Source organism: Plasmodium gallinaceum, assembly GCF_900005855.1.
Source record: "Plasmodium gallinaceum strain 8A genome assembly, contig: PGAL8A_v1_121, whole genome shotgun sequence".
Taxonomy (NCBI): domain Eukaryota; phylum Apicomplexa; class Aconoidasida; order Haemosporida; family Plasmodiidae; genus Plasmodium; species Plasmodium gallinaceum.
The window spans coordinates 4263-16216 of record NW_021628279.1 but is presented as its reverse complement, the minus strand read 5'-3'; the positions used below and the strand labels follow the sequence as shown (position 1 = coordinate 16216).

The 11954-nt window shown below is 14.8% G+C and overlaps 3 protein-coding genes across 3 annotated transcripts; 1 reads left to right on the top strand and 2 right to left on the bottom strand.

The window, feature by feature from the left end:
* Window positions 1–319: 319 nt before the first annotated feature.
* PGAL8A_00449500 (conserved Plasmodium protein, unknown function) lies at window positions 320–1525 on the bottom strand (the record flags this gene model as incomplete). Its single annotated transcript, XM_028673245.1, has 6 exons — window positions 320–365; window positions 492–549; window positions 671–795; window positions 945–1066; window positions 1190–1248; window positions 1342–1525. 6 exons carry the CDS (start codon window positions 1523–1525, stop codon window positions 320–322), a joined length of 594 nt encoding a protein of 197 aa, XP_028529717.1.
* Window positions 1526–2202: 677 nt separating this feature from the next.
* PGAL8A_00449400 (conserved Plasmodium protein, unknown function) lies at window positions 2203–3516 on the top strand (the record flags this gene model as incomplete). Its single annotated transcript, XM_028673244.1, has 1 exon — window positions 2203–3516. One exon carries the CDS (start codon window positions 2203–2205, stop codon window positions 3514–3516), a length of 1314 nt encoding a protein of 437 aa, XP_028529716.1.
* Window positions 3517–3570: 54 nt separating this feature from the next.
* PGAL8A_00449300 (conserved Plasmodium protein, unknown function) lies at window positions 3571–10302 on the bottom strand (the record flags this gene model as incomplete). Its single annotated transcript, XM_028673242.1, has 6 exons — window positions 3571–3694; window positions 3798–3960; window positions 4045–4142; window positions 4460–4723; window positions 4830–4936; window positions 5215–10302. 6 exons carry the CDS (start codon window positions 10300–10302, stop codon window positions 3571–3573), a joined length of 5844 nt encoding a protein of 1947 aa, XP_028529715.1.
* Window positions 10303–11954: the final 1652 nt, after the last annotated feature.

Here is an 11954-nt window from a genome sequence, read left to right as displayed (position 1 = left end):
AAAAAAAAAAAAAGTCTTTCAGGTATTATAATAAAAATGCATGAATTCATATATATATATATATATATATATATATATATATATATATATATATAGTTTTAATTAACTTTTATGGATATTAATTTTTATTACTTTTATATTTTAATTTACATTTAATTCCTTAACTATATTATTAATATAAATTATACATGTGTATATTTGTTTATTAAAAAACTTCTTTCTTTTCTTAAATATTTTATAGATTGAAATTTTTTTTTTTTTTTTTTTTTTTATAAATTTAAAAAAAAAAAATAGCATTTTTCGTTTGAAGGAATATTTCTTAGCTTTCTATATTGTCTGTAACATCTAGATAGCTAGTATATTCACTGAATTATTAAAAAATAATAATAAAAAATATATATAAATAACAAAAATATAAATTAATTGAAATTAAATTTTTTTTTTTTTTTTGTATTTAAAATGGAAAAAATAATATATTTTTTTTGAAATACCCAGGAAAATACGTTAATTTATGTCTTTTCGTAAAATAATAAATTTTATCTGCTTCTTCTAAAATAGGACACATATAAAAAGAAATGACAAGAAAAATACATAGATATTTAATAAATGTATATAAAATAAGAATTATTTCATATTTTTATAAACATTTAAAACTCCTTTTAGAAATTACCGTTGGATATAACAAAATCCGTTACTATTTTTTTTATGTATAAAATAACATCATCAATTTCATAATTTAAGGTAGTAACAATATAAAATATTAATAGATATAAAATATACTTTAAAGAAAAATAACTAAAAAGTTTATAAAAAATGATTATAAAAATTAATTTGACAAATTAGAAAAATAAAATATATGTGCTATTAAAAATTAATTTTCATAGAGAGAAAAAAAATTTTTCTTTATTTTTCTTTTTTGAATTAAAATTTTATTTTATAAATACCTATGAATAAAAATTTTGTTTTTATTATTTTCAAATAGTATTTCATCAAGTAAATATTTAAAATGAGAACAACTTGTGAAACCAAATTCATTATTTAGATCAATTATGTAATATTTAAATTTCTTTTTAGGAGAATAAAAGGAAAAAAAAACAGAAAGATTGTATATATATATATAGAATTAAATATTATTTATTCTATTTTAAAATAAAAAATAACTAAAATATATATTAATATTTTATTTTACATGTGGAAAATTTATTCTTGTTGTGTAATCTTCTTTAGAATATCTTATAATTAAAATATCTAAAATAAAAATAATTATTAAATGCTTTTTTTTTTTTTTTTTATAATATTTATTTATTTTTTATTATTCTATTTATTTTAAATTCTTAATACGTGTAATACTGGTATTATTTAGTAATATAACATTTTTTGAATCTTCATAATTTCCTATAAATACTCTTTTTATAATTTCTTTAAAATTCTTTTTATCCCATTTTTCTATATTACATGTTTCTTTTTCAGGATTTATTAACTCTATTTGTAATTCTTTTGAATTAGTTAATTGAATTTCATACATTTTAACTTTATCTTATAATAATACTTATTATGTTTTTTGTTTTTCTATGTTTTTTGCTTTTCTTGTATATTTATTTTATTTTTTTATTTTTTTATTTTTTTTATATTTTTTTAATTTTTATTTTGTTATTCATTCATATTTTTTTTTAGTTAAAAAAAAATTTAATTTCTTATTTTCGTGCACATTTTAAGAATATAAATATATAAAGTAAAAAATAATTTATATTTAAAAGTATTTTGAAAATAATAGACATTATATATAAAAAAAAAAAAAAAAATATAAATGAAAAAAATAGTCAAAATAATATATAAATTTTTAAATATTTTCACAATTATTTCATTTTTTTTTTTTTTTTTTAATATTATTATTTTATATATATGAAATTTAAAATATATTTTAAAAAATAAATTTTTATGAAAATTTTAAAAAAAAAATTAATTTGCAAAATGTAAATGGAATTCTTTAAAGTAATAAAAAAATATTTTCATAATTTTATTAGTATAAAATAAAATATATATTAATGTAAAATTTACAAGTTAAAACTATTTAAAAAAAAATTAAGTTAATTTGATATACATAAAATTAGTATTGAAAAAAGTTTAAATTTTATAGTATTAAAATTTTTAATATATATATATATAAATATATTTACAGATTAAATGATATAGTAGAACAAAATGAGTATATATTATGATTCACATATTAAAAAGAAAGATAATAATTTGAATAAATGTTCATGTATCGAAGAAGAAGAAGAAAAAGAAGACAATTATGTATTTATTGATGAGAAATACAAAGAATATTTTGATAGTATGAGTGATTTATTTGAAGACAAGGTTGAATATATTTTAAGAAAACATTTTAAAAAAAATGATCCAACAAATAAAAATAAATTACTTTGTTTAAATGTATGTGTTTTATGGCAAAAAAAATTTTTGTTACTTTTGAGTAAAACATTAAATGAATATGAAGAATATAAAAAATTAAATAATTTAGAAAATGAAAAAGATGAGAAAGGAATAGAAAAAGAAAGTAATGGAAGAAATAATGCACTAGAAGAAGAAAAAAATGATGAAAATAATAAAATTTGTATTGAAAAAGATTTAAAAAGTTTTATTAAAAATGTCAAAATTGTTGATAATAAAAATATTGAAGTAATTTATGATAGTAATGACTTAAATGATGATAATAGACCATCTGCTGAATTATCAACAGATGAAATTTATTATTTATTAGTTGAATCAAAAAAAAGTGAAAATGAATATAAAAAAAAAATTTTTACTTTTTTAAAATATTTGCCACTATTTATAAAATCAATTGAAAATAAAAGTTTGATAGAAAAAAAAATTTTGGAAGAAAAATTATTATTAAACAATTTACATAACAAAAATAATCAAAACGAGTTATTAAATGTAAATGATTTAAATGAAAATGATAATGGAAATATATCTACTATAGAAATAAAACATAAATTAGATGCAATTGTAGATTTTAATTATAATTTATCAGAAAATTTAGAAACTCTCTTTAAAAATGGTATTGGAAATATGCAAGCAAAAAATTTAAATATATTTTCTAATGATAGTATTCAAATAATGAATCAAGAAGAAAATAGAAATATTGAGAATTTTAACAACAATCAAATAAATAACGATCATTATCATCATCTAAACAATATTAATAATTTATATTTATCAAAGAAAGATACAAACAAAAAAAATAATAAATCTTTCATAATGCCATTATCTAAAATAAATGATTTGACTTTAATAAATAACATTAGTACTAAATCAAATAATTGCACAAATGAAGAAACAAATGAAAATGAAACATCTTTTTATATTTATAAAAATAATATGGATAAAATGAATTTATATGGTTTAGATTTATTAATTAATTTAAACAATAATTTAATATATAAAATTAATCATATATATAGTCTTATTCAATTTTATACTATGTTGGCAAAAGATATATTTAATGAAACGTAAACATATATATATATATATAATTTTTTTTTTTTTTTTTTTTTTTTTTTTTTATTATTATTCATAATATTTTCTATGTAATTTTTTATCGTTTGAAATTATTTTTATAATTTCCTTTTTTTTTTCATCCAGATTTTTAGTTATATGCTTGTAATATTTTGACATATATTTCTCTATTTTTCTAAAAAAAAAAAATTAAAAAAATATTAAAAAAAATAAAATTGTTTTTAGTAGAAGAATAAATATAGAGATTTTTTTTTTTTTTTTTTTTTTAAGTTTTTAACTTCTCTAATTTCTTAACGATGAATGAATTATCTTCAATATATGCCATATAAAATATTTCTTTATTTACATTATTAATCTTTATTATTTCATTTTCATTTATATGATCGTCATAATTTAAGTCATACACTTTTCTAATTTTTTTAATAAGATCACTTAAATCATCTTTAAAAAAAAAAAAAGAATTGTATTATTACTATCTTTTGTATATTTTGATAATTATACTGTTAAAAAATTAAAAATATATACATTCATTAGAATTATCAAGGTATTTTATTCTTAGAAAACATCCTAATTCTTTATTTTTTATATTAACATTTTTATTAGATTCATTAGTTTTTTTTAAGCTAAAAATAAACATAAAAAAAGGAAAAATAGTATTAAAAGGTGAAAAAATAAATATATATATATATATATATATATATCATTCTATTTTACTTCTAAAATTATATATTTCCATGAGACAAATAAATTGATGTATTGATATATTCATATTTTTAAAAAATTAATAAATGTTTTTTTTTTTTTTTTTTTTTTTTAATTAATTCTAATATATATTTATTTACACTTATTTTTTTCTATTTTATATTTATGTGCTTTATAAATACAATTTAATTATTATATTTATGAAGTTCATTATAAGATATTTATTTTATGATGTTACTTAATTGATTGAGAAGAACAGATAGGTGGTAATAAATTTAGTAAGCAAACGAAGTAAATTAAATTATTATATAGATTTTCATAAAGAGAATATAAATGATTTGATAAAATATTTTTTACACACAAAACATATAATTCCATCAGTTTTTTTAATTCTTTCTTTCTTTTTGTAATAATAATGTTGTCATTATTTGTTAATTTAAATTTTTCACTTATTTCTTGAAATTTTAATTTAAAATTTTTTTGCATATTATTTATTCTTTTACTGTTATAAATAATAAAACATATAAAATTATAATTTTTTCTTATCAATTGCTTTCATTTTTTTTTTTTTTTTTTTTTTTTTTTTTTAATATACAACATTATGTTACTTGATTAATTCTTCATGTGATTTATAAGCATAACTAAATATTAGATAGGCTAATTTCCTTGATAAAATTTTCAAATAAAGAACTAATATTGATATATCACTTTTGTACTGATATAAATAAATAAAAAATAAAAAGTTAAAGTAATTTATAGATATTTAATAAAATGAAAAATGTTATAATAATGTAAAAATAAAATATATTTAAACTTTAAATATTTTATAATTCTTTTTACATATTTTTTTCAGTTATTTTTATTAAATAACAAAATAATTTTAAGAAAATATAATTATATTATATATATATAAATAGTTGTATATATAGTTGTATATATATAGTTGTATATATAGTTGTATATATAGTTGTATATTACAATTGTAAAACTTACTTCATTTTGTAATTTCTTAAAATTTTTATTATTTTCATCAATGGGTGGTAAATTTTTTACTTGATAAAAATATGTTTCAAATAAATCTGAAATAACTTTTTTTTCAAAATTAAATAAATTTATTAATTCTATTTTATATATATTATCATTAGGAAAATATATAAAAGAAGATTTTGATTTTTTGTCTAATTTTAAATCTTTTAAATATATTTTATTCTTTAATTTATTATCTTTTAAAATAGAATTTTTATATATTAAATAAGATAAATCATATGTAATAAATAGAAAATGATTGTATTTTTCTTTTTCTTTTTCTTCTTCTTTTTCTTCTTCTTTTTCTTCTTCTGAGAATATGTTATAATCATAAATTTTTATAATTTTACCAATTAGGTAAATAATATATACACAAATATATAAAAAAAATTTTAAATTACAATAATTTTTAATAATTGTATTTTTTATATAATGTTTTGTATCTTTCATTGATTCAATTGATTTATATTCATTAACTTTTAATTTTTTTTCATTAATTTCGTTATTAATATTTTTTTTTTTTTTTATATTTTTTGGATGATTTATTTTTTCTTCATTATTTTTATTTTCGAAAATATAAGTTTCTTTTATGTTTTCTCTATCTCCCAATTTTTCATTCTTATCGTTAATTATATCATTGTAATTATTATTATTATTATTATTAGCGGTATTATTAGCGGTATTATTAGCGGTATTATTAGCGGTATTATTAGCGGTATTATTAGCAGTATTATTAGAAGTATTATTATTATTATTATTATTAGCAGTATTATTATTATTATTATTATTAGCAGTATTATTATTATTATTATCACAATTTATTATATATGTTATATTTTTTTCTTTTCCTATTTTACTATTATAATTTTCATCATAAATATGAAAATTTATTAAGATATCTTTGTATTCATAAATGTTTTTTTTTGAAAAAATTAAATTATTAATATTTTCAGAAATTTTCAAAAAGATTAAAAAATTATTAAAAAATGAATTCTCATTTTTTATATCCAATTCATATATTTTTTTTATTTTTTGAAATATACTTATATTATATATATAATTTTCTATAAGTTTAAATTTGCTTTCTATATTTATTTCATTATTATTTAAGTTTTTCTCATTATTACTAATGCTATGATTAGAATTATTTCTTTTAAATCTTGATTCTTTTATTTTAGGAATTACAGAAAGGGAGACATTATTCTCATTTTCTGTTATTAATTTTTCCTCATTTTCCTTTTCTTTATTCCTATTAAAAATGTGAGTCTTAATATAAAATATTAAAATATAAAATATTAATATACTATTTTTTATTTCTTCTTTAAATGATAAATATTTCATCATTTCTTTATCAGAAGAGTTCTTAGATTTTATTTCTATTATATTACTTTTTGATTTTATTTTCATTTTATTATTAAAAATATAAGTATTTGCGTTATATATATTATCTATTTCCTTTTTTTTTTTAATTATAGATTGCATGAAAATGTTTGAATTTTGCAATTCTTTTCTTATTTCTTCTATATCAACATTTTGTTCTTTTGTTTTTATAATCATTTCAAAATATTTTTCTAATTTTTTTATTTCCTTACTTAAATTATTAATCATATTTTGTAATTCTTCATTAACTATATTATAACTATCTTTAAATTTTTCAAAAAATAAAATATATTTTTTGTCAGTAGCTTCATGATTATCAATTTTTTCTAAAAATAGTTTATCTATTCTTTTTATATTACTTTTAAAATTTTTTTCTAAGCTACCATCTTTCATAACACTTATATATTCTTTTATGAATTCTTTTAGTTTTTTTGTATAATTATTATACATTTCTTTGTTTTTTAAGTACTTTTTTTCTAAGGATATTCTAATTTCATGTAAATTCAGATTATTTTTTTTAATCTCTTCCTTATATTTATCACGTTCTATTCTTTTAAAATATTTTGTATATTCTTGGTTTTCTATATTCATTTTTATTTTTAAGAGAAACTCAAATAAATTATTTTTAAAATGTTCATAATAATTATTTATGAATATTTCAAATCTGCTTTGAATATTATTTAAATTGAATAATATATTATCATAATTTAGTGGACTAATAAAAGATGTAATTATCATATCATCTATATAATTATTATCTATTTCATAATTATCTTGTTTTTCATTTATATTTTCTATTTTTTCTTTTTTATTTTGAATAATATTTTCTTTAATATATTTTATATCTCTTATGATAATATTTTTTTGTTGTGTGTAAGCGTTTTTTTCATCTCCTTTTTTTGTTTTCCTTTTTTTTAAATAACTTTCATAAAAAATACTATCATAGTCTTTATATAATATATTTTTTATGTTGTATTTATAATTATCATATGTTGATAGAATAATATTTGATGTATTATAAATATATTTATATTTTGTATTAACAATTTTATTAATTATGTTCATTTCATTTTCTTTGTTATTTTCGTTTATATTTTTTACATTAATTTCTAAAACGTTTCTATAATTTTTTGCTTCGGAATTTTTATATTCATATTCTATTTTGTTTATGTTTTTTTCTTTTGTCACTTTACTATTTTTTCTGATATTAACATTTTCTTTTCCTTTTATTGTTTTATTACTACTTTTTTCATTACAAATATAATCTTTCCTTTTTATTTTATTTTGACTTATTTTCCTATTATCATCACTTATTATTATTTTTGACTTTTTTAATATAGAAAAAAAATAATTTGATGAGTATTCTTTTAATTCTATCAAGAACTTATTATTTATGTTATCTATTTTTTCATTTGTATTTTCTATTAAATCTTCTAAATTTATCACTATTTCATCATGAAGAATTAGTAATTTATTTAATTCATTATAATCCTTACATCTTAAACATTTTTTAACATTTTCATTATATTTTCTAAAAACAGAATTATATTTTTCATTTAAACTACAACTTTCTTTTTCGCAATAGCTAATATTACTTTTAATTTTTTTTTCAATCTCACATTGAAGCATAAATGTATCATTTTTCAATATTTCTAAAAACTGAAAAAAAGATAAAAAAAAAAAATCATCTCTTAGATTTATTATATTATAGTAGTTTAAAATATTTTCTATACATTTTTCAAAGGTATTTTTATTATGATGGATTATATTTTCTCCATATTGCACATTTACATTTTTATTATCTTTTGTAAATTCTATTTTCATATTTCTATTTTTATTTATATTATTATTATAATCCAATGTTAATTCTACATTATCAAATAATGCTGTTTCATTAAAAAAATTTTCATTACAGTTTATAATATTTTCCATTTTAATAAAATTCATACTTTTTTTTTTTTTTTCATTATCTGCTTCTGAATTAAATAAACACGTAATATTTTCTCCATTAGTAATATTTTTCTTTTCTTTTTTTTTTTTTTTATTTTCTATTTGTGCCTTGTTTTTACTATTATTTTCACTTTTATTACTTTTTTCCTCTATATGAAAATTTATTATTTTTAAAAAGTTTTGAATATCAAAAAAAATATGAATAATAATGTCTTTGTAGTATATTATTTTTATTTTTATTTCATTAAATGTTTTACTGTATTCTTCGTAATACACATTTAAGTAATTATAAAAATCACAATAATTTTCTAAACAAAAAAAATTGTAGAAATATTCTTCTTTTTTTAGTTCTATTCTTTTTTTATATATAGAGTCATAGTTACTTTTGAGCTGTTTCAATAAATAATCTAAAATTTTGTCATTTAATAAATTATTTAAATAATTTTCACTTATAACAGAAAAAATATAAAAATTATCTTGACATTTATCCTCATTAAATACATCAAAGAAAAACGATTCACATTTAGAATATTTCGCATAAACATAATTGTATATTTTCATTATGTAATCATTAAAATAATTTAAGAAATTTAAAAAAAATGATTTATTATTTTTTATTTCATTATTAATTAAATCATTTATTTCATTATTAGTGAAAAATATTTTTTCTTTTAATTTTTTTTCTAATTCTTGTGTTCTATTATTTACAATTTCAATGTATAATTCATGTTTTTTTTCAAAATTAATAATGAAAGTTTTTATTCTTTCATTTAATTTTGTAAATAAATTTTGGATTATTGTCAATTTTTCCTTAGTTTTCTCTTTTTTTTCTATTACTTTTTTGTTCATTTCATTAACTAAATTTTCTTTACTATTTTTTATAATATTAATACTATCATCATGTAATAAAATAGAGTCATATATGGTATTACGCATTATATTTTCGTAATATTTTATACTAAATATGTAATTATCATTTATTTTAGTTTCATTTAATGGTTTTATTTCATTACCATTACACTTAGATTTAATAAATTCGTTAATATAATTTTCTATTAGAGTTAGTAAATTTTCTACATCTTTTTTTAGTAAGTTTGCTTCTATAAATGTTTCATCTTTTATCTTATTGATACAATTATTTATAATACTATGATACTCTTTTAAAATGTTATAAGATAAATCTTCACTTTTATTTAGATATTTGTTACTAAATCTTAATTTTAATTTCTTCATTTTTATAAATGGATCATTAATTATATCATGTAAATTTTTCTTATCATTGATTTTTTCGTTTTTGTTAATTATACTATTACTTTTACTAGATTTGTTTCCTTCTTCAATATTTTTTTTTTTGATTCCTTTTTTATCATCGTAACCATTATGACAATTGTTTTTTGAATATTTATTTTCAATTTTATCATATATTTTATCATATATTTTATTTTCTATTTTATCATATATTTTATCATCTATTTTATCATTTATTTTATTTTCTATTTTATTTTCTTCTTTATTGTCTGTTTTATTTACAAGAATTTTTTTTTTTTTTTCTATAATTATATTTATATCCTTAATAACTTCTTCTTTTATATTGACCTTGAAATTATTAACATCGAATATATTTTCTTTTCTTTTTTTTTCTTCACTTAAATTATTTTCTCTTTTTTTCTTTTCTAAAAAATGTTTATTGAATTTTTCACTAAAAATAAGAGAAACATTTTTCATTTTGTATTTTTTTGTATTTTTTTCTTTTTTTCTTTTTTGTTGAATGAGAGAAATGTAAAAATAAAATGAAACTACTTAATTTAAAACATTTTTGTTATTATGTTATTTTTTTCATATCATTAAGTAAATTAGGAAAATAGTGTATCATTATATTTTTTAAAAAAAAAATTAATAAAATTATAAAGAAATTATTTAATTCTTTTTAATTAATATAAGTAAAAAAGGCATTATTTTTAAGGTAGAAAAAAAAAAAAAAAAAGAATGTTGAAAAGAATAAAAATTAAAAAAATTTAAATAAATATATAAGAGAAAAAAAGATAAAAATGTCTAAATATAATAAAAATATTCAGTGCACTATCTAATCTTAAAATAACTATAAACTTTTTTATATTATTTATATAATTAAAATTAGATATTAAATAAATAAATAAAAAATATATACATATTTATATATATATATATATTAGAAAAGAGTATAGATAAAATAAAAAATTTAATCCTATTTTTAAAAAAAAGATGTAGTTATTTGTCTCACACATATAAACATATGAATATGTGAAAAATCACAAATTATAAGAGTATGCATTTTTAAGGTATACTTTTTGTATTACAATTTTTGATAGTTTATTAACATAATTATTTTATTTTCATTAATTAAAATTATATTTTTTATTTATCATAATATTTGAGTTTTTATATATCTATTGTTACTAACCTTTTGTTCCATTAGATCATAAGTATATATACTTTCTATATTCTTATGAATTTATATTTTATATTTTTCTTAATATTTAAAATCATTTGGTTTTAAGTTTTAAATAAAAAGTTTATTAATTGCTAAAAAAAGATTCTTCTTACCATTAAATTACAATAAATATTATAAATTTATATGAACATTAAATTGTAAAAAAATATAAGTAACTATATTATTCCAATAAAATTGTAATTTGGATTTTTTTTTTTTTAAAATTTATCTTATAAAAAATGAATTTCATTTAGAGAACTAAGAATATTTATATATTATTACCAAATTCTCTAAAACCAATAAAAATAAATAAAAAGACATTTATCGATTTGATAATGCTACAATTTTATTTATGAATTTGTTAGGTTAAAAATAAAAATGAAACATATTTAATATTATAAACCTTTTTATAATTCATGTCTTTTTATATTTTAAGTTTTAAATTATGAGAGTTCTAGAATTAAACTTATTTAGAATAACAAAATAAATGTTGTGTACTTCTATGAAGTATTTTTATTATTATAAAAATATTTTACAAATAATAAATACTTAATAATTTATTTCTGCAGTGTTTTGGATTCTCTTTTTTTCTTTATATTTTCTTTGCCACTCAACTTGTTACATGTGTATTATTTTAATTAAAAAAAAAAAAAAAAAAGACATAAAAAAAGTCTTTTATAAGAGGAAATTGGTATATATATATATATATATTTTTTATTATTTACATTCATACAAAAACAAATATTAAAATAGAAAAGTTTAAATAAAAGGCTCCATTTAATTGATGTTATTTTAAAACATTTATTTTCTTTTTATTTTTTTGATCAAAAAATAAAAATTTTTTTTTTTTTTAGAGTTGCATGCATTCTTATAAAAATTATGCTTATATATACTTTTTTTTTTTTTT